General features: G+C 48.1%; 1 protein-coding gene across 7 annotated transcripts in view; it reads left to right on the top strand.

Moving 5' to 3' along the window:
* The window catches only part of TAF1 (TATA-box binding protein associated factor 1), a 45,261-nt gene extending 27,155 nt beyond the window's left edge, over positions 1–18,106 (top strand). For 4 of the 7 annotated variants that reach the window (XM_053274055.1, XM_053274053.1, XM_053274054.1 and 1 more), the window contains exons 28-40: positions 84–182; positions 1,448–1,625; positions 3,572–3,639; positions 4,812–4,934; positions 7,305–7,397; positions 8,097–8,181; positions 8,744–8,811; positions 8,900–9,016; positions 12,271–12,396; positions 14,274–14,372; positions 14,615–14,762; positions 15,578–15,755; positions 17,353–18,106. In XM_053274055.1, the coding sequence (XP_053130030.1) occupies positions 84–182; positions 1,448–1,625; positions 3,572–3,639; positions 4,812–4,934; positions 7,305–7,397; positions 8,097–8,181; positions 8,744–8,811; positions 8,900–9,016; positions 12,271–12,396; positions 14,274–14,372; positions 14,615–14,762; positions 15,578–15,755; positions 17,353–17,587 (1,617 nt within the window). In that variant the 3' untranslated portion in view covers positions 17,588–18,106. The remainder of the gene's footprint in view (positions 1–83; positions 183–1,447; positions 1,626–3,571; positions 3,640–4,811; positions 4,935–7,304; positions 7,398–8,096; positions 8,182–8,743; positions 8,812–8,899; positions 9,017–12,270; positions 12,397–14,273; positions 14,373–14,614; positions 14,763–15,577; positions 15,756–17,352) is intronic. The other 3 variants (XM_053274058.1, XM_053274057.1, XM_053274056.1) reach the window with 1 other exon arrangement.
* Positions 18,107–18,864: the final 758 nt, after the last annotated feature.

The following is an 18,864-nucleotide window of genomic DNA, read 5'->3' as shown; positions in this document are numbered from 1 at the left end:
CTTCTCTGTTCTGTCCGGAGTCTCCCGCCAGTCTGTAATGTGTGGATCTTTGAAGCATCTCAGTATCCTGCTGTCTCTTTCAGCGGCCTCACAAATCCATCCACCGGCGCCGCACGGACCCCATGGTGACGCTGTCCTCTGTCTTGGAAGGCATCATCAATGAAATGCGAGATCTCCCCCATGTAAGGGCTTGTGCCCATTTTGGTGCTGCATTGTGGTCCTGTGTTATGTGTAGGGACAGGGAGGTTGTATGCTGACCTAGTTTCTGGAGGCCTCTGTGTTTGAGGAATCCTGTTGTTGAGGCATCCTTGACTCTTCTTGATGGCTGGAGTTTGAGGATGAGCTTTCTGTCACAATTCCTAGAAGCAGAAGATTGTTGCCTCCCAGCCCCTTGCTTGACCCTTCATGAATTGATTCACTTAGATCAATGGGGCAGTCTTACTTGGCCAAAAAAGCCCCGGGATGTAGGAGCTAGGGGTCCATGGGTGATGCAGGGAGGATCAGAGAATCTGAGGGCTGAGTGGTGCTGCAGGGGAAGTATCAGCCCTGCTGTGGCAATGCTGGGCAGCTGACTCCTGTTGCCCTGAGCAAGGCCTCCTCAAGAGCAATAGCCTGCTGATGAGTGAGGGTGTATTCATAAGTAAGCGGGGGAAAGCAGGAAATGGGCATGGTTGGAGAACCACATGTAAAAGGGAAGGATGAGGAACTCTGCGGTTCTTTCTGGTCAGAGAGCACATGCCCGGAGTCTGGCTGGAGAAGGCCCAGAGTGGGAACAGGTCTCTTTCCTCATGCTGTGGCCAAAGGCTTACCTCATAGCCTCTTCCTCACATTACTTAACAACATTAGGGCCACAGCTCTGCAATGTTCTCCTTAGGATGGGACCAAGAGCCTTTGCGTTGTCCATGGCTGGCCTGGGATATGAGTCACCCAGGCAGTGTTCCCTGTAACAAGGATTCCCAGATGTCACTGACTACAACTTCCAGCATCCCCAGCTGCAGTGTCCTTTGGCTGGGGGTTATGGGAGTTGTAGTCAACAACATCAGTCCCTGTTGTTCGTTACACAACAGGAATCCCTGTTACAGGGAACACTTTTCCCAGGGGCTAGGTGCTCCATATTTACAGAACCACACCAGTATATCCCACCCTATTCTTTATGGTCACTATGTGTTGTTGTCAGAAGCAAGATGGCAGAGGACTTGCTGTCCTCAAATAGCCTGCTGTCTAACAAACCTCTGCAAACTAAAACCCTAAGAAGATGAACGATGAAAAGTGGGAGTGGTGTCTAACACACCACGCTGCTTTCAAAGAGATGGCTTGCTTGCCGTGGCTTCTATGTGGTAGCTTTGATCTCTGGACTGAAGGTGGCTGATTCTGGAACAGAGATGTTGGCTGTCCTCTTTGAGTACCAGGTGAATCGAACCTCGCCCTTTCTTCCCATTTCCCCCAGACGTATCCCTTCCATCAGCCTGTTAATGGGAAGGTGGTCAGAGATTATTACAAGATCATCACAAAACCAATGGACTTGCAGACCTTGCGGGAAAATGTCCGGAAGCGCCTTTATCCATCTCGGGAGGAGTTCCGTGAGCACTTAGAGCTGATTGTGAAGAACAGCGCCACGTACAATGGTGTGTTCTGCATTTATATTGCGTATGAACATATTTCTGTCCAGACGTCTGCATCTCCAGCATTTTGAACCAAATGATCTTGATACCTTAAGTCGAAAAGGGCCTTTGAGAACAGTTATTTACAGCAGCCAAGTCTGTAATGCAGATCCACTAAACAATCCTCTTAAATAGCAGTGGGTTGAAAAGAGAAATCTGAACTTAAGAAAAGGCTTTATGGCGTTATGGTTTTATTTATTTATGATTCTGGAAATCTTCAATATCCTAAACGCATATTTCATGCAAACATAGACATATTCCCTCTGAATGTTCGCCAGTCAGTAGCTTTGACTTTCAAACTGTGTTTTGGGATTTTAACATTTAGTAAATTCCTGGCCTTGGAAGGCTGGGGGGACCTCTTAGGTAGGAGACCTAGGAAGGCTGAGACCCCCATACTTCCTGCTAGGAGCATAGGAGGGTGGAGGGTGTGTGTGAGAATGAATGAATGAATGAATGAATGAATAAATAAATAATGTTTGAGCACATTTTAAAATACAAATTCCATGATTGTCAAACCATCAGTTGGCAGACAAAACAAAACAAAAATCTCCCCCATGTCCCTTATACTGCCAACAGGAAGGTATCCCAGCCTTTAAGAGCCAGAAGTGGCAGGTGGGAGACCAGCCTGGGCTCTTTTTGGGAGCTTTGAGAAAGAAGAATGGGGTGGAATAGGGCTGCACAACTTCACCCTCTTGCAGATGTTGGACTACAAATCCCATCACTCCTGACTATGGGCCATTGGTGCTGGGGTTAATGGCCATTGTAGTCACCCCAGACTATTGGCCATTGTGGCCAGGGACAATGGGAGTTGTAGTACAACAGCTGGAGGGTTGAATTTGTGCAGCCCTGGGGCAGACAACTGATGCCTTTTAAGAGTTTTCCTTTATTCATTTAGTTGTTACCCTTCACTACAGTGCAAGCCCAAACTATAATGTCTAATCAGTGCAATAAAAAGGAGTGCAGCCGATATTTAAAAGAACTAGCCGAATAAAATAATGGTCAGCCAGAAATTGAAAAAGACCTGGGGAAATGCAACCTTTGTTAGGCACTGAAAGGATGTAAGAATTGGTAGGCATGTGCATGGAACCAGGTGGGGGTGTCTTGGTGGCGGGGTGGGGTGGGGTCTCACTTTAAGGGCAGGGGAGGGTGTACTTATCCCTCCCTCTGCTTTTGCTCTGCCAGCGCTCGGTATTTTTAATGTCCTACGGGGCTGCAGCATACTTCCCTGCCACCCGGTTTGTTCCTTGGCCGGAAGTAGCTGGCACACATGCACCCATCATGCTCACACTCGCTCATGTTGGGTGGGCTCACACCAGCTACTTCTGGCCACTTTCGGCCATGGAACAAACGGGGTGGCAGGGAAGCACACTGCCACCCTGTAGGACGTTAAAAATATCGAGCGCTGACGGGGGAAATGTGGAGGGAGGGGTAAGTACACCCTCCTCTGCCCTTAAAGTGAGACACCCCCCCCCCGCTCATTGCCTTGGGACTTCAAACCCCGCAGTGTTCGAATCTGTTCAGGAGGCCCGTAAAAGGGCCTCCGAACAGGTTCGTTCACATCCCTGAGAATTGGTGCCAGATAAGTCTCCCTGGGGAGATCATGTTCCACAAGTGAGGACCACAACTGAAAAGCCCTTTCCCCATTCATGACATGCCTGGTTTCTGCAGGGACCTGGGCTTCCAAAGGCAACTTTAGGATGTGGGCAGCTTCAGGTGGGAGCAGATGGTCGTTCTGGTACCTGGACACCAAGGGTGTTCCTTTTGTCATAAAAGCCAGCAATGAAAATGCATTTGGCAGCAGAAGCCCAAAATGAAACAGTTGCATCCATCAGCAGTGCTCCTGAAACTGCTGTGTTAAAAATAATATGTATTCTTTCCACAATGAATGCCCATATGCTGTGTGTTTTCAGGGCCGAAGCACTCCCTGACGCAGATCTCACAGTCGATGCTGGATCTCTGTGACCAGAAGCTAAAAGAGGTGAGTCTTGTGCCAGAGAGAAATGAGGAGTTTGTGGCCTGAAGTGTTTGCTTGAGGCTATTTTCAGGGCTGAGCTCCGATTCTGTTTGCATTTGCAGTTAGATTGTTCTTGACTCCCTCTGGACTGGGGGGTGGGAGGGTGTCTCTGTTGGCGTCAACCAGGGTGATCTGTTGAGTGCCTGCCTGAGAGAGTGTCACAGCTGTCATCATGAAGTGATTAGCAACTGAACAGATGATGTGCAAACGATGCCTGCTGTTTGACAGATCATTTTAGTGACAGCGTTACCATCCAATAGTGATTCTGGTGAGCAGATTTGGACTTCAGCTCACTGAATTAGAGTGTTTGCCAGAGGAATCTTCCTCCATGGATTTCCAGATCATGAATCTTGTATTAGTTTGGGCCCTTGGCAGTTGTGTGTAGAAAGGATATTGTCTTCTGAGACATCACCTAATTGTTTGAGGAGCAATGAGGAGCATCCTGCCTCCTGAAGGATGAGAGGAAGAGGAGAAGAGGAGCAGAACTGACTACATATTACTTGCCTGCAAAATGTGGCCATCAGTTACAGAACCAATTTTTGATATTTAACTATTTTTGCAGGAAAAAAGATGAAAGTCTATTTAGTTAAATTATCAGATGTTATCTTGATTAATTACAGATTATTCAATTGTCTTTAAAAAGACCCTGGTATATAGTTTCTCCCCGAAATGACAGCTGTTTTAAATTAAGAAAGTAGCAGCAGTAGTTAGTAGTAGTAGTAGTAGTAGTAGTAGTAGTTCTTTATTTCGGCCAGCATTCAATTTAAAAGTGAAATTGATACACAATAAAACAAACTTCTATACCAATAACGCAATATGACCCACTCTAAAACGAATAACCTAATACATGAAAGAGTGTTTTGTGTTACTGAAGGAGCATGAAAAATAAGCTGCTACTATGAGCTGTGCTAGGCTCATAGAAAATCATCCAAAATAGCTGGAAATTTTGTCCACATGTATTTGGTGTGTGTTGAATACCCACAGACAGAAAAATTGGGTGAGAACCAAAGATGTTAAATATAGTCTGCTTAGTGGAGCAGTAAAAACAGTGCGACTGCAGCTTGCAGCCAGGCAGGAGACTTTCAAGAGCTACTCTAAATTGGCGTTGTTCCCCCCCACCCCCGGTTACCTTTCAGAAGGAAGACAAACTGGCTCGTTTGGAGAAAGCCATTAACCCCCTTTTGGATGATGATGACCAAGTGGCCTTCTCTTTTATTCTGGACAATATTGTCACCCAGAAGATGATGGCTGTTCCTGATGTATGTATGCCATTATGGTAGATGTAGCCTATGGGACTTTACTTGGGGTGCAGGAAGACCTGGGAAAGGGGGGTAATGCTTCAGCCTTACTTTTGAAGCTCTCAGTCACATGGTCAAGACATGAATAGCTACTTGCTGAGAGTCCGGCTCTCTCCGTGCTCTTTGGACCCATTAACAACAACAACAACAAATATTTATATACTGCTTTTCAACAAAAGTTTCCTAAGCGGTTTACATAGATAAATAATAAATAAGATCGCTCCCTGTCCCCAAAGGGCTCACAATCTTAAAAAGAAGCATAAGACAGACACCAGCAACAGTCCCTGGAAGTAGGCTTGTGCCCGAAACGTTTCGGAGGCCATTATGGAGGCCTCCGAAACGTTTCGGTGCTGGGGGCTGTTTCGGTGCCAGCGGGGGTAGCACTTACTACTCACCCCTCCCGCCTCATTTCCCCTGCCGGCGCGCTGTTGTTTTTAAGCCCCTCGGGGCGGCAGCGTTCCTCCCTGCTGCCCCGTTTCCCCCGTCTGCCGGCGCTCGCGACTTCTGGCCACTTCTGGCCGACGGGGGAAACGGGGTGGCAGGGAGGAACGCTGCCGCCCCAAGGGGCTTAAAAACAACAGTGCGCCGGCAGGGGAAATGTGGTGGGAGGGGTGAGTACATCCTCCCCTGCCCTTAAAGTGCTACCCCTGCCGGCGCCGAAGATTTTCCTGCACATCCCTACCTGGAAGTACTGTGCTGGGGGTGGATAGGGCCAGTTACTCTCCCCCTGCTAAATAAGGAGAATCACCATGTTAAAAGGGTGCCTCTTTGCCCAGTTTAGCAAGGAAGCTTTAAGTTCAGGTTAGCATTAAGTCTTTTGCTGTTCCCCTTTCACTGATTTGATTTGGAGATAGAACCCTAGAGTTGGAGGGAGGCTTGGAGGCCATCTAGTCCAGCCCCCTGCTTGCTGCAGGAAATCCAGAGCTAGAGCATCTCTGACAGATTGCAATCCAGCCACTGCTTGGAGACCACCAGTGCGGGAGAGCCCCCACCACCCCAACCCCTTGGTTCCTTTATCAAGTTGCTCTTATTGTTAACAGGTTTGTCCGTAATGCTCAGCTGAAAATCACCCTGCTGTAACTTATGCCTCCTAGAGACCAACTATTTGCCCTCTTCTGCGAGACAGCCCTTTAGGGGTTTGAAGAGTGCTCTCATGCGCACACCCACCCTCAAACCCTGTCACCCCCCCCCCCCAGTCTTGCCTCTCCAGGCTATGCAATCTAGTTCCTTTAGCCTTTCCCCAGAGGGCTTGTTCTTCTGCTGCATCCAAATATGTGAACTGCAGCTGGTTAACAAGCCCAAGATATCTACCCAGGATCCGAGCTTGGTTTATTAACTACCGGTGGTTTGTACAAACCACAGTTTCCTGTCTTTGAACGCAACGACGAAACTGTGCTTGGTTACAAACTGCAAATGGAAACTTCCAGTCTTCTCACCTTCCGTGTTAAAGGGGGGACCTGTGAGCCCAAGACTGGCCATTTCAAACCATGCTGTGTTGAACCTGGCCAGTGTAGTGGGTTGCAGGCATCGCTGCAGTCAGGACTTCTTGTCAAGGGAAATGGCATGAGGGTTCTTCTTTCAGCTAGATTTTATTCAAAGCTTTCCGGGTTCCCTTGGAGATGTGAGCTGAGTAGCAGAGGACCTGCTTTGCATTCAAAGCATTATGTAAATATTTGTAGTAGTAGTACCTTGCATGCAGAGGATCACAGGTTCAGTCCCCAGCAGCATTTCCAGGTAGGGATAGGAAAGAGGAGAGCTGGTCTTGTGGTCGTAAGCATGACTTGTTCCCCTTAGCTAAGCAGGGTCTACCCTGGTTACATATGAATGGGAGACTTGTAGTGTGAGCACTGTAAGATATTCCCCTTAGGAGATGGAGCCTCTTTGGGAAGAGCAGAAGGTTTCAAGTTCCTTTCCCCTGACTTCTCCAGCATAGGACTGAGTGAGATTCCTGCCTGCAACCTTGGAGAAGCCGCTGTCAGTCTGTGAAGACAATACTGAACTAGATAGACCAGTGGTCTCACTCAATATATGGCAGCTTCCTATGTTCCTATCCCTGAGACCCTGGAGAATTAGTGTACACCAGGGGTTCCCCAGCTTGGGTCCTCGTACTTGTTGTTGGACTACAACTCCCATCTTCCCTAGCCACAATGACCAGATGCTATTGTGGCTGGAGATGATGGGAGTTGTAGTCCAACAACATCTGGGGCTTCAAGGTTGGCAACTCCTGGTGTAGACAATACTGTGCCAGTTGGAATGATGGTTCGATCTGGTATAAGGCAGCTTAATACAATCCAGCATATGAGTTCTTTTTTGTGCTCTTATTATTTTCAGTCTTGGCCCTTTCATCATCCTGTCAATAAAAAATTTGTGCCAGATTATTACAAAGTCATTGTCAGCCCGATGGACCTGGAGTCAATCCGCAAGGTGAGTAATCTGGAGGGTGTGGATGTTTGCTTTATGTGGATCTCAAAGCACCGGATGGCTAAAACCCAAAACCATGTGAGTGCATTGAATTAAAAGGTTCAGGGTAGATGGCAGTGATTTACAAAAACAGATAAGGTCCCAAGAGTAGAAGTGCAGTATAAAATGTATGGTAAGCGGAAATAATTTCCCTTCCCTAATCCCGGCCCCTTAATGCTGCCTTTTGGGCCGAAAGTTACAGTGGGGGTGGGGTGGGGGGAGACTAAGGAAAATGAAGACATGGCTACCCAAAAGCATGTCCTGTATTTGACAGTCCTGTATGAACATTCAGGGTGGTGGTGTGATGTTTGCCGCAGGGTGGAGGCAGAGGCCATATATGGCGAGGCCATGAGGACACTTTTGGACAGCGGTTCCCAATCTTGGGTTCCCAGGTGATGTCATACTACAACTCCCATCATCCCCAGCCACAATGGACTTTAGCCATTGTAGCTGGGAATGATGGGTGTTGTAGTCCAGCAGCATCTGGGGACTCAAGTTTGAGAACCCCTGCTTTAGAATATTACTTTGGGGCGTAAGAAAAGAGTGGATCCTAGATGGCAAGTTCTTGTGTACGGAAGGCTTTTTGTAAGCCAACTCAGGTGCTTCAGATTGTCCCTTCCAGGCTTCCACACTCTCACCTTTTCTCCTATTTGTTCATTCCAGAATATCTCCAAACACAAGTATCAGAATCGAGAAGTCTTTCTAGATGATGTGAATCTGATCCTTGCCAACAGCATCAAATATAATGGTAAAAGATCCTGTCAGCTTCATGCGGTGTTTGGACTTGCATTAACATAGAAATATCAGGGCAGGGTCTGTGTCTGGCTTCAGCTGGCTAATCACATCCCATGCTGTGGCCAGAATATAAAGGAATCTCCTCTTCTTCAAAAATTTGGCCAGCTCCTCTGATGGAAATTCCCATGTCGCTTTCTGGAACTTTGCTCTTTTAGCTTGCTGGGCCCAGTCATGCTCTCTGGGTTGGCTTGAACAGAGGATCGATCATGATTGTCAGTTTGGAGTCATAGTTGCTTAGAGTTTAAAGAGGAGATCTTGCTAGCATATTTTGTCTGGCTGAAGTAGCTTCCCAGGAAAGAGAGTGCTGGAGAGATACCACCACAGGTATACCACCATCATAAGCTCACCTAGGCAAAGTTCTGGAAAGAACTGTCTTGGCAGAGTGGTGCATCCCATGTGCAGATACATATCTGGATCTCTGGCATTGAAATGGGGGGTGGAGGGTTGTCTCTGGGGCCTTGTTGCGTGTTGAGGCATCAACAAGAGGTGCTGAGGAGGAGTGCTTTTCGTTCCAGGGCCCGACAGCCAGTACACAAAAACCGCTCAAGAAATAGTGAACATCTGTTACCAGACGTTAGCAGAGGTAAGCAGCCCACACACTAAATCTGCCAGGAGCTCCCTTTAAATTTTCAGAACCCCCAAGCAAATGCTTTTCTCCCCCCGCCCCTTAGTATGACGAGCACCTGACCCAGCTAGAGAGAGATATATCAACTGCCAAGGAAGCAGCCCTGGAGGAAGCAGATCTAGACAGCCTTGACCCAATGACTCCTGGACCCTACACGCCTCAGGTGAGCCTCTTCCAAACTGTCCAGTGCTGTGACCTGAAGTGGGGAGCCCCTAGGAATAGCGCAAGTGCTTTTGGAGGGTGGAAAAATCTCTTCATTCACTGAAATGGTTTCTCCTGTCTTAGTACATCCAGTTTCTAAGATTTCAGAGGGACTTGGCCTCAGCTCTGCATTGGGCCTAGTAGCACTGGGGGACATTTGGTTGGGAAAAAGTCCCCTGGAGATGCTGCGGTGTATGTCTCTCCTCTCTCTATCTATAGAATTCTCTTAGACCTACCCGTCACTAATCCCATGTGTGGCAGCTCTCGCGAGAGTTCATGAGCGAGGGGAGGGGGAGAGAAGAGCGACTGTGGAGAAGATAAGAAAAGAGAGAAAGCCAGTTGGCCAGCCGGGAAAGAAAGTGGTGGCCAGGCCAGTGGGAAAGAAAGAGGGAGTGGGGCCAAGAATGAGGGAGGACTAGAGGCACAGATGCTCTGTGCCCAGCCCAACTAGTTCTATTGTATCTATATAATTAATTCTCCAAGACATGCCGCTGGGGATGTCTGGGGATGTGTCGCGGAACTATTGCGAGAGTGGCGGCACCACTCACGACAGCTCCAGGCTTTGGGTGGGCAGAGGAGGCGTGAGGAGGCGACCAGCCGGTGGATGAAGCTCTGCTGGTTTGAGGAGTCGGCCGGCAGGCAGGCGAAGCCCGCCGGCGTGAGGAGGTGGCCGGTGGCCAGGTGAACCCCAGTTGGCCTGAGGACGTGGCCAGCAGGCTGGCGAAGTCCCATGGGTGTGAGGAGGCAGTGAGTGGGCAGGTGAAGCGACACCAGCCTGAGGCGGCGGCCGGCAGGACGAGGTGGTGGATAACTGGGGTGCAGATGCTCTGTGCCCGGTCAGCTAGTTTTGTTTAATTTATGTATTTAAGCCCTGCTTTTCGGCCAAGCGTGGCTTCCAAAGGCACTCCAAATGAGACTCAGTGCAGTTGACCTATTGCTCAAAGGGAATTGACCCATTGCCCTCAACTCCTGTGAAGGCTTGCCCTTCAAAGCATTTCTCCCACAGTGTAGGAGGACACCCGTTATTCAGGCTGTGCTTGCCACTTGCTCCAGTCAGACAGGCCTATGTAAATTAGAAGTCTTCCCATGAACCCTGGGGTTAGGCCACTCCCATTTCCAATCCTGTCTTGTTCCACAGAATACGGTTTTTCTCATTTCTGATCCCTAACTCCTTTAACATCGGTCTTGTCCTATCCTTTTTGTTTCCCTTTCACCCCTCTCACCCTTGAGTGGGAAAGGAGTCAGGGTGGCAAGGGAGTCTGTTTAAAAAAACACCACAATCCCTTTCTTCTGTCTTTTATCTCCTTCCTGTAGAGCACGGTGCAGTCCACCATTAAAAGCAGTTCTCTGGTCCTCCCTATTGCAGAGACTCCTAGGAGCGTCGTCTCCTTTGCTTTTCTCACTGGAAGCCAGGTTGCCCCATGTAGCCATCTAAAACCATTTGGTGTTATCCCTTTGGAAAGTGACCTGTTGCCCAAGGTGGGCTCAGTATAAATACCCCTCCTTCTGGGAAGCAGTTGCCAAGACCATTTGTCAGTCATGGGTGGGGTGCCAGACTGCAGGCTCCGACTGCCTTCTCTTCCTCTGCAGAAGCTCAAGCAGCAGGAGGAGTGAGTGGACAAGATTTTTAAAATTCATTCTATTTCATTTATATACTGCCTATCCACCACTTAAATATTACTAAAAGCCAAGCTGGAAAAGTAGGTCTTCTGAGCTCTCTTGAAAGCCTTCAGAGATGATAGACCTTGTTCCCACTGGGAGTGCATTCCACAGCCTAGATGGCAACAGTTTTCATCCCAGCCCCGATGTTCCAGCAACTGCTGCTAGTCCTCAGGCCCATGGCAGACCTGATGTAAACAGTTTCCCTCCCTCAACTATTTTGCTAAGCCACAGTAACCCATCCCCATCTGGTCTCTGTTAATTAATTCCACCCCCCCCCCAAAGAAAACAACTTTTGAGCCCCTTTTATAATCTCCCCTCTCCTAAATTGAGTTTTTGGTAAAATTAGATCTCATCCCTTCCTCCCTGCCACTCCTAGTTTCTTTGAACATTCCCAGGATTCTGCAGTGTGTCTGTCCCAAATGCAGAACGGGAAGAACCTTGCTTGCTTTCTCTTTGTTCCATCTTATTTATTTATTATTTCTCTGTGTAAACCGCCCTGAGCCATTTTTGGAAGGGCAATATAGAAATTGAATGAATGCATAAACAATTAAAATTTGGGCGTCTTTTCTGGGCATTTTGATCCTGGATGACAGCTCTGCAGTGTCTCTGAAGTGTCTTCTTCTCTCTGAAGTGTATGGACTTCTTCCATGTGGACAGGCCCAGCTTGTTCACTTTGCTGACTCCTCCAAAGCTACTGGAATTGAAATCTGCTGTTTCCTACTGAATTGAGGCCTGTGTCTGAAGCTGGCTGATCTTTGTGTTTTTTGACTTCCAAACCTGTTTACTAGATCATTTCTGCTTCTTGGCCAAGCTCAACAGAGGCACACTCTGATTTGCAGTTGCCTAGCAATCTTTACAAGAAGTTGAGTTTCGTGTTTGCTTGCCCAGCAGATGCTGCATTGCAGAACAACTCACTGCCCTCTCCTTCTCTTACTCTCCATGTCCTCCTTCTCCTGTCAAGAGCTTCTGCTATATATTCCCTTGTATTGCAGTCCCAATAAGCGTTTTGTGTCTGGAAGCAGCTACATGCATCTGCATAGGAGTGGTCATCTCTTCCTTTTACAGATCACTTTTCTCGTGCAAGCTGTGAATATGATCTGCTTTCTGCCTCCCTCCTGCAAGCAAGGGGTTTATTTCTGAAAACACTATGCCTGTAACTATCGGCCAGCTCTTTTAAGTCCCAGCTTTACATCCCATCACCAGCTCCTAGGAGAGATGGTCTTGTGGTAGCAAGCATGACTTGTCCCCTTAGCTAAGCAGGGTCCACCCTGGTTGCATATGAATGGGAGACTAGAAGTGTGAGGACTTACAGATATTCCCCTCAGGGAATGGAGTCGCTCTGGGAAGAGCATTTAGGTTCCAGGTTCCCTCCCTGGCAGCATCTCCAAGATAGGGCTGAGAGAGACTCCTGCCTGCAACCTTGGAGAAGCTGCTGCCAGTCTGTGTAGACAATACTGAGCTAGATGGACCAAGGGTCTGACTTTTGTATAAAACAGATCCCTATGTTCCTAAAAAATGGTGATATTCTCTCTCTCTTTTTAACATGTAATTTAGCCACCAGATCTGTATGATACCAACACCTCTCTCAGCATGTCCCGTGATGCCTCCGTCTATCAGGATGAGAGCAATCTGTCTGCTCTGGACACTCCCACAACCACCCCAGAGAAGCGTGGAACACAGGTCAGAATGTGGTAAAATAAGGAGATCTGGCAACAAACAAAAACAGTTGGAAAAGGTGTAAGGGTATGTATGTAGGGAGGTAGGATGTTTGTAGGCAGGAGTACCAGTTGCAGGGGAGCAACAGCAGGAGAGAGGGCATGCCCTCACCCCCTGCCTGTGGGCTTCTCAGAGGCATCTGGTGGGCCACTGTGTGAACCAGGATACTGGACTAGATGGGCCTTTGGCCTGATCCAGCAGGGCTGTTCTTATGAGGTCTAGTCTCCCTCGTCAGTGGTAGAGCTTATATGGAAATTTTAAAACATGGAAAGCAGCAATAAGACTGACTTTTTGGTATCCCCTTTCACCAAGGGGATGGTGAAAGAAAGAAAGCTCTGTATGAGAATACCTCTCGTGTTAAAAGGCCATTTTGTAAAACTGCTGGATAAAATGGTGTCTGTGGAAGCCAAGTAGCAATTATTTTGCTATAAGAGGCCTTAGGAAAGGGGTGTGCTTTTCTTATGAATAGCCATGAAAATAAAATGACCTTAAAAAAAACCAACCCCAGTAAAAACCTCCATTAAGTGAGAGGACCCTGAGTTCAGGGGTAGGCAAAAAGTATGGCAGTTTCTTCTGGTAGATCTTTGGGTTCCTTGCAGATTGGCAAGGGTTCTGGCCAGTTCCTATAAGAAAAAGCCCCCCCCCCCGGCATAAATTAGGCTGCTGAAACAAAGAATGTGGGGTGGGGGACGGGAGTTGATTTTTATGTGAAGGGACTGTGGATTGGGTCTGGGACTGAAAGCAAATTCCTAGGCTGAGTCAGGAAGGCAGAGGCACCCTCTTCCTTTGTTCAGTGTCCTCCTCCCCTTGCAGCCACTATTTTGTACCTGGCTCCCAATAATGGGCTTTGGGTTTCTGGGGTGGGGGGCGGGGAATGTGTAGGAGATTCCACAAGCTCAGAGCCAGTCACATTTGGGTGACCTTTTGAAGGAAACTGAAGAGCCAAAGGCCCTTCCTGGGAATTTGCTGAGCGGTCAGCAAACCCCAGTGATACCAGATCCTCAGTCCCTCTCTGGTTTCCTGAGGAGCATGAAAATCTGCACGCCACCAATGTGGAGGATGATTTGTATGATGACAGTACCCATCTTGTGATGCCTGCACTATAGACAAATGGGGGGAGACATTTCTTGGAGAGCAAGTGCGACAAGCATGCAAACATGCCCTGCATAAGTTTGGATGAATTATATTTTATATAAAACTTGTTGGGATTAAACACGGCATGATGTGGAGCAGGAGAAGAAGAGGCTACATCCGTTCTGGAAAAGAGTACAGGGCTGTGAATGTCTGCCTTCATTAGTTACTGCAGGGGCTCTCAAATTTGGACTTCAACTCCAAAAGGTAACTGTGGCTGGGGATGATGGGAGCTGAAGTCCAAGAATATCTGGGGACCCAAATTTGAGAGCCCCTGAGTTACCGCCAGTGTTTCTTTTGGGGAATTAGCTGGGCTGTTGGCTTTTGTCGGTGGTTTCGGAAGCCTCATTGCCCTGAAAGGCTGCTTTCTGCCATTCCAGAGAGCCAACTGTGTCCCTAGAGAGATGCCAGTGAAGCTGGAGGAAAGGAACCTTGTTTAGAATATCATAGGAGACTTGGGGTTTGGGGCCTTGTGACTTGCTCTTGGGCCTAGTCCTGAAGGCATAAAACCCTGGAGGTGCATAGAAAGGCATTTGAGTGGCAGAGGAAGACCATGTGTGGTACAGTCTAGGAATGTGTAGGAAGTGCCACAGATCCGCTGTGCATTTCCTCCATTGTGGCTGGCCCGCTGGCCTGCCTGCCTAGAGAGCCTTTGCCTCGTAAGTGCTTGTACCTTCCTCTATGATGTTGTCTCTGTGTTCCTCACTCAGATGCGGCAGGGCCGAGGTAGGCTGGGCGAGGAAGACTCTGACGTAGATATTGAAGGGTTTGATGAGGATGAGGATGGGAAACCTAAGACTCCAGCCCCAGTGAGTATCTTTGATCCCATCTGTAGTTCATTGGTTGACTTCTGCTCTCACAGTAGAAGCTGTGTCAGTTCAGGGCACTCCTGAGAGATGTTGGCAGCAGGGGATGGAATGCAAACCAAAACCCATCAGTTTTTAGACGGAGATGGTGCTGCTGGTGAATGATGTTCGTGACAGAGAATCATGTTCTGCATGTGCCAAGAGCTTCCTGCGTCCTTTCACCACCTGTCATTTTACTATGACAGGAAGTGGAGGATGGAGATGGAGACCTGGCTGATGAGGAAGAAGGGTCAGCACAGCAACCCCAGGCCAGTGTGCTTTATGAAGACCTGCTCATGTCGGATGGAGAGGATGACGACGGCAGCGATGAGGAAGGCGACAACCCTTTCTCGTGTACGTTGTTGCGCTTTGATTTCTGGGAGGGAGCAAGGAACAAATGCTCATGGGTCCAGATAAACTTCCGGCTTTTCCAGTGTCCCAGTGGTGGAGCGTAGAGAGTGAGAGTCTCTTTCACCAGGTTGGTGGTGATAAAGGCAGCCTTTCCCCTCGCTTGCAAAACAAGTAAAGCTAGTGATGAGTGGTGCTATGAGAGTTGTGGTGCAGAAGATGGGCAGGTAACTCAGGGGTGCCCCTGAACTAAGTAGGGGAAGCTAGAATTGAGGCCAAGCTGCAGCAAGAGGAAAAGCTGTGCGTGTTGAGAGCCAGGTGGTTAGACCAGGACTGGAGAGAACTGGTGCAAATCCCACTTAGCCCCCGAGTTCACCGGGTCATATTGGACCCGTCATTATCTCTCAGCCTAACCTGACAAGGTTGTTGTGTAACCCCTGCTAACTTGGCAAAGAGGCACCTTTTAACGTGGTGATTCTCTTTATTTAGTAGGGGGAGAGTAACTGGCCCCCTCCACCCCCAGCATGGTACCTCCAGTAACTGTTGCTGGTGTCTGTCATATGTTTCTTTTCAGATTGTGAGCCCTTTGGGGACAAGGATCCATCTTATTTATTATTTCTCTGTGTAAACCACCCCAAGCCATTTTTGGAAGGGTGGTATAGAAATTGAATGAATTAATGAATGAATAAAATATGGGGTGGGGGAGGAGAGAATCTTGTACATTGCCCTGAGCTCCTTGGAGGAAAGGCAGGAGGAAGCCGATGCCAGGTGGACAGTAACAGTGTCATGGCTAACCCTCCCACTTCTGTCACATTGCTCAGCTATTCAGCTAAGTGAAAGTGGAAGTGATTCAGACGTGGAGTCTAGTGCAATGAGACCCAAGCAGCCTCATGTCCTTCAAGAGAATACACGGATGGGTATGGAAAACGAAGAGAGCATGATGTCCTACGAGGGCGCTGGAGGGGAGACATCACATGCGATGGAGGACAGCAATGCCAGGTAACCATTGTCATGTCTTGCTGGAGCCGCAGCTTGGTTATCTCAAGAAATTGGAGTGGCAGTGGCCTATTCAAAGGCACATGATGATGGGCTTTTAAGCGGCACCTCCTTTTGCTCACTCATGTAAGTGCTTGATGGTGCCTGCATCTTAAGTAAGGATGTGCCAGAAACGTTTTGGAGGCCATTATAGAAGCCTCTGAAACATTTTGGCCACCAGGGCTGTTTCGGATTTTGGAGGCGGCGGGGATGCTCCCTTAAGGGCAGGGGAGGGTGCACTTACTCTTCCCGCCTCATTTACCCTGCTGGCACTCCATTGTATCAAAGCCCCTCAGGGCGGCAGCGTACCTCCCTGCTGCCCCATTGCCGTCCTCAGCCGGAAGTGGCCAGAAGTATGGGGCGTGCGTGCATGCACGCCTGGTACTTCCAGCCACTTCTGGCCGAGGATGGCAACGGGGCGGCAGGAAGGTACGCTGCCGCCCCGAGGGGCTTTGATACAATGGAGCACAGGTGGGGGAAATGCAGTGGGAGGGATGTGCACCTGCCCCCACCGTGACCTTAAGGGAGCACCCCTGCTGCCTCTGAAATGCGGAGGAGCAGTTCTGGGCAACATCCCTAATCTTATGTGGCTCTTCGATCAATTGCTATGAGTTGCCTGCATCATCACACTGAAACTTTAAAAATGGGAACATTCCCTTAGTAGGTAATTCCCAGGAGCCAAGCCCTGGTTTCTTTGCACAGATGATTTATAGCTCTAGCTATCAGTCAATGTCAGTTGTGAGTATTGGTGTTGCAACAAAGGATTAAACCTGTGCTTTGCTATTCAGACTGCATGTGCGCATTGCCCATGGAGGAAAAATGCATTCTGGATTTAAAGACTTTAAAAATAAGAAAAAAGAAAACAGTGCAGGGGTGTTCTTTCTCCTGTCCTATTTTAGCTCACAGAATATCTGGTTCTGCTGTGGCTAGTAGTGGCTCATCCTGGTGAGCCAGGGGTGTGCCAAAGGAGGCACAGCTGCCTCTGCATCCCAACAGTACAGATTGCTCCTCTCTCTCTCTTCCACCTGCCCGAGTCGCGCTGCCTGCAGGTTGGGCATTCATCAGGTAGAGCTGTTAATGATGCAGCTCTACCTGATAAATGGCCAGCCCGCAGGCAGCACAGGAGAGAGAGGAGCAACCCAAGCTGCTGGGAGGCAGAAGCAGCTGCATCTCCTTTGGTATCCATCCTGGCTTGTAAGAATGAGCCTGTACTGGCTGTGACCCTTGGCTAACCACATTCCATGCAGCCATTGAGGTAGAAATGGATGTGCTCTCTGGGGGAAGAATACAAATTGTCACGATTTGAGCACTGGGGTCCTTGTTGCAACAGAAGTGCACCCCATGGAGAGGTGAGTGGAGTATGCACAACTTGGCAACAGATGCTTCTTTTCTGCTGAAAACTGTGCAGAAAAGCCCTAAATTACGTAGGCCTTAACTTGGTGAAACCATTTGTGATGTCACACTTTTTGTCCTTTCTTGTTGATCACTGAGTTTCTCTTCTATAAAGTGCCAGGCAGAGCTATAAATTATGACATCTTCATGAAGTTTTTCTTTCTTCCAGTTATGGCAGCTATGAGGAACCGGATCCAAAGTCCAATACTCGAGATACTAGTTTCAGCAGCATTGGAGGTTATGAGCTCTCTGAAGAGGAGGAGGAAGAAGAGGAGGAGGAGGAGGAGGAGGAAGAACAACGCTGTGGTCCAAGTGTATTAAGTCAAGTCCATCTGTCTGAGGACGAGGAAGACAGTGAGGACTTCCATTCTATTGCAGGAGACAGTGATCTGGATTCAGATTAATAAGCTCCTCTTCTGGGGAAATGCTTATCTGCACTTTGGACTTAATGTACAGATTTGCCTTTGCCAACCCACTGACATGTGGAACAGGATAGAGTATGCTGCTAATCTTAAAAAAGAGAAGTATTCTTGCTTCATTTTAAAACAAAAACCTCAGTGGCTCTGTGTGTGTGTGTGTGTGTATGTAAATATATATAAAGTAATTCTTAACTGTATTTGATTTTTTTACATACAAAGAACCTGCTTTAGACCCAGTTTCTCCAGTGAATTGTATATTTGCTGTATATTTGCAATATAGGGAATGCTGTATATTTGCTATATAAGGAATGTTAATTTGTCTCTGGTATTGCTGAAAACATTGCAGACTTCATGGGTTTAAAAAGTTGATTTGCATTTCAAAGTGAACTTAAACATCTTTTGTTTCCAGGAGAACATGCTTCAGCTCATAGGTTTGACTTACAACTTTGCAGCTGGTATGTTGAAATGCTTGACCAGACACTGAATAAACCTGTTTCTAATAGAGCCTAGGGTGATGTGTTTGCTTGAACAGAGACCAGAAGTCTTAGGGAGGAGAGCTGGTCTTGTGGTAGCAAGCACGACTTGTCTCCATAGCTAAGCAGGGTCTGCCCTGGTTTGCATTTGAATGGGAGACTTGATGTGTGAGCACTGCAAGATGTTCCACTCAGGAGATGAAGCCGCTCTGGGAAGAGCAGAAGGTTTCAAGTTCCCTCCCTGGCAGCATCTCCAAGATAGGGCTGAGAGAGATTCCTGCCTGCAACCTTGGAGAAGCCACTGCCAGTCTGTGAAGACAATACTGAGCTAGATAGACCAAGGGTCTGACTCAGTATATGGCAGTTTCCTATGTTCCTAAGTCAGAAACTGCAGGGTCCACAACCAAAGTGATTATTGCTTAACATGGCCTGAAAATTTGGTCTAGATGGGAGACTAGGCAGTTGGTTTTAGGAGGGCCAGGTGAAGCTACACCCCACCCACCTCTTTCCTGCATGCAACTTTCCAGGAAAAACAATTGAGCTAGTAGTCTGGGCTTAGGGTTGCCAAATGTCCCTCATTACATAGGATGTCGCTCATTTCTTCAATAGCATATAATTCAATTACATATACGTCAGTGATACTTGGGCTCTTGATTACCACTGCATACACCTCCCTGCCCCTGCAGCCATTCCCCACAAACTTATGTCCCTCATTCTGGCAATGAAACATTGGCAACTCTAACTTTCACCCTGATATGCTTTGTCAGATGCATGGGCTGGTTTGATGTC

The sequence above is a fragment of the Hemicordylus capensis genome, chromosome 11 (genome assembly GCF_027244095.1).
Source record: "Hemicordylus capensis ecotype Gifberg chromosome 11, rHemCap1.1.pri, whole genome shotgun sequence".
Classification (NCBI taxonomy): Eukaryota; Metazoa; Chordata; class Lepidosauria; order Squamata; family Cordylidae; genus Hemicordylus; species Hemicordylus capensis.
The sequence above is the reverse complement of the archived record's forward strand: the minus strand, read 5'-3'. Positions and strand labels throughout refer to the sequence as shown.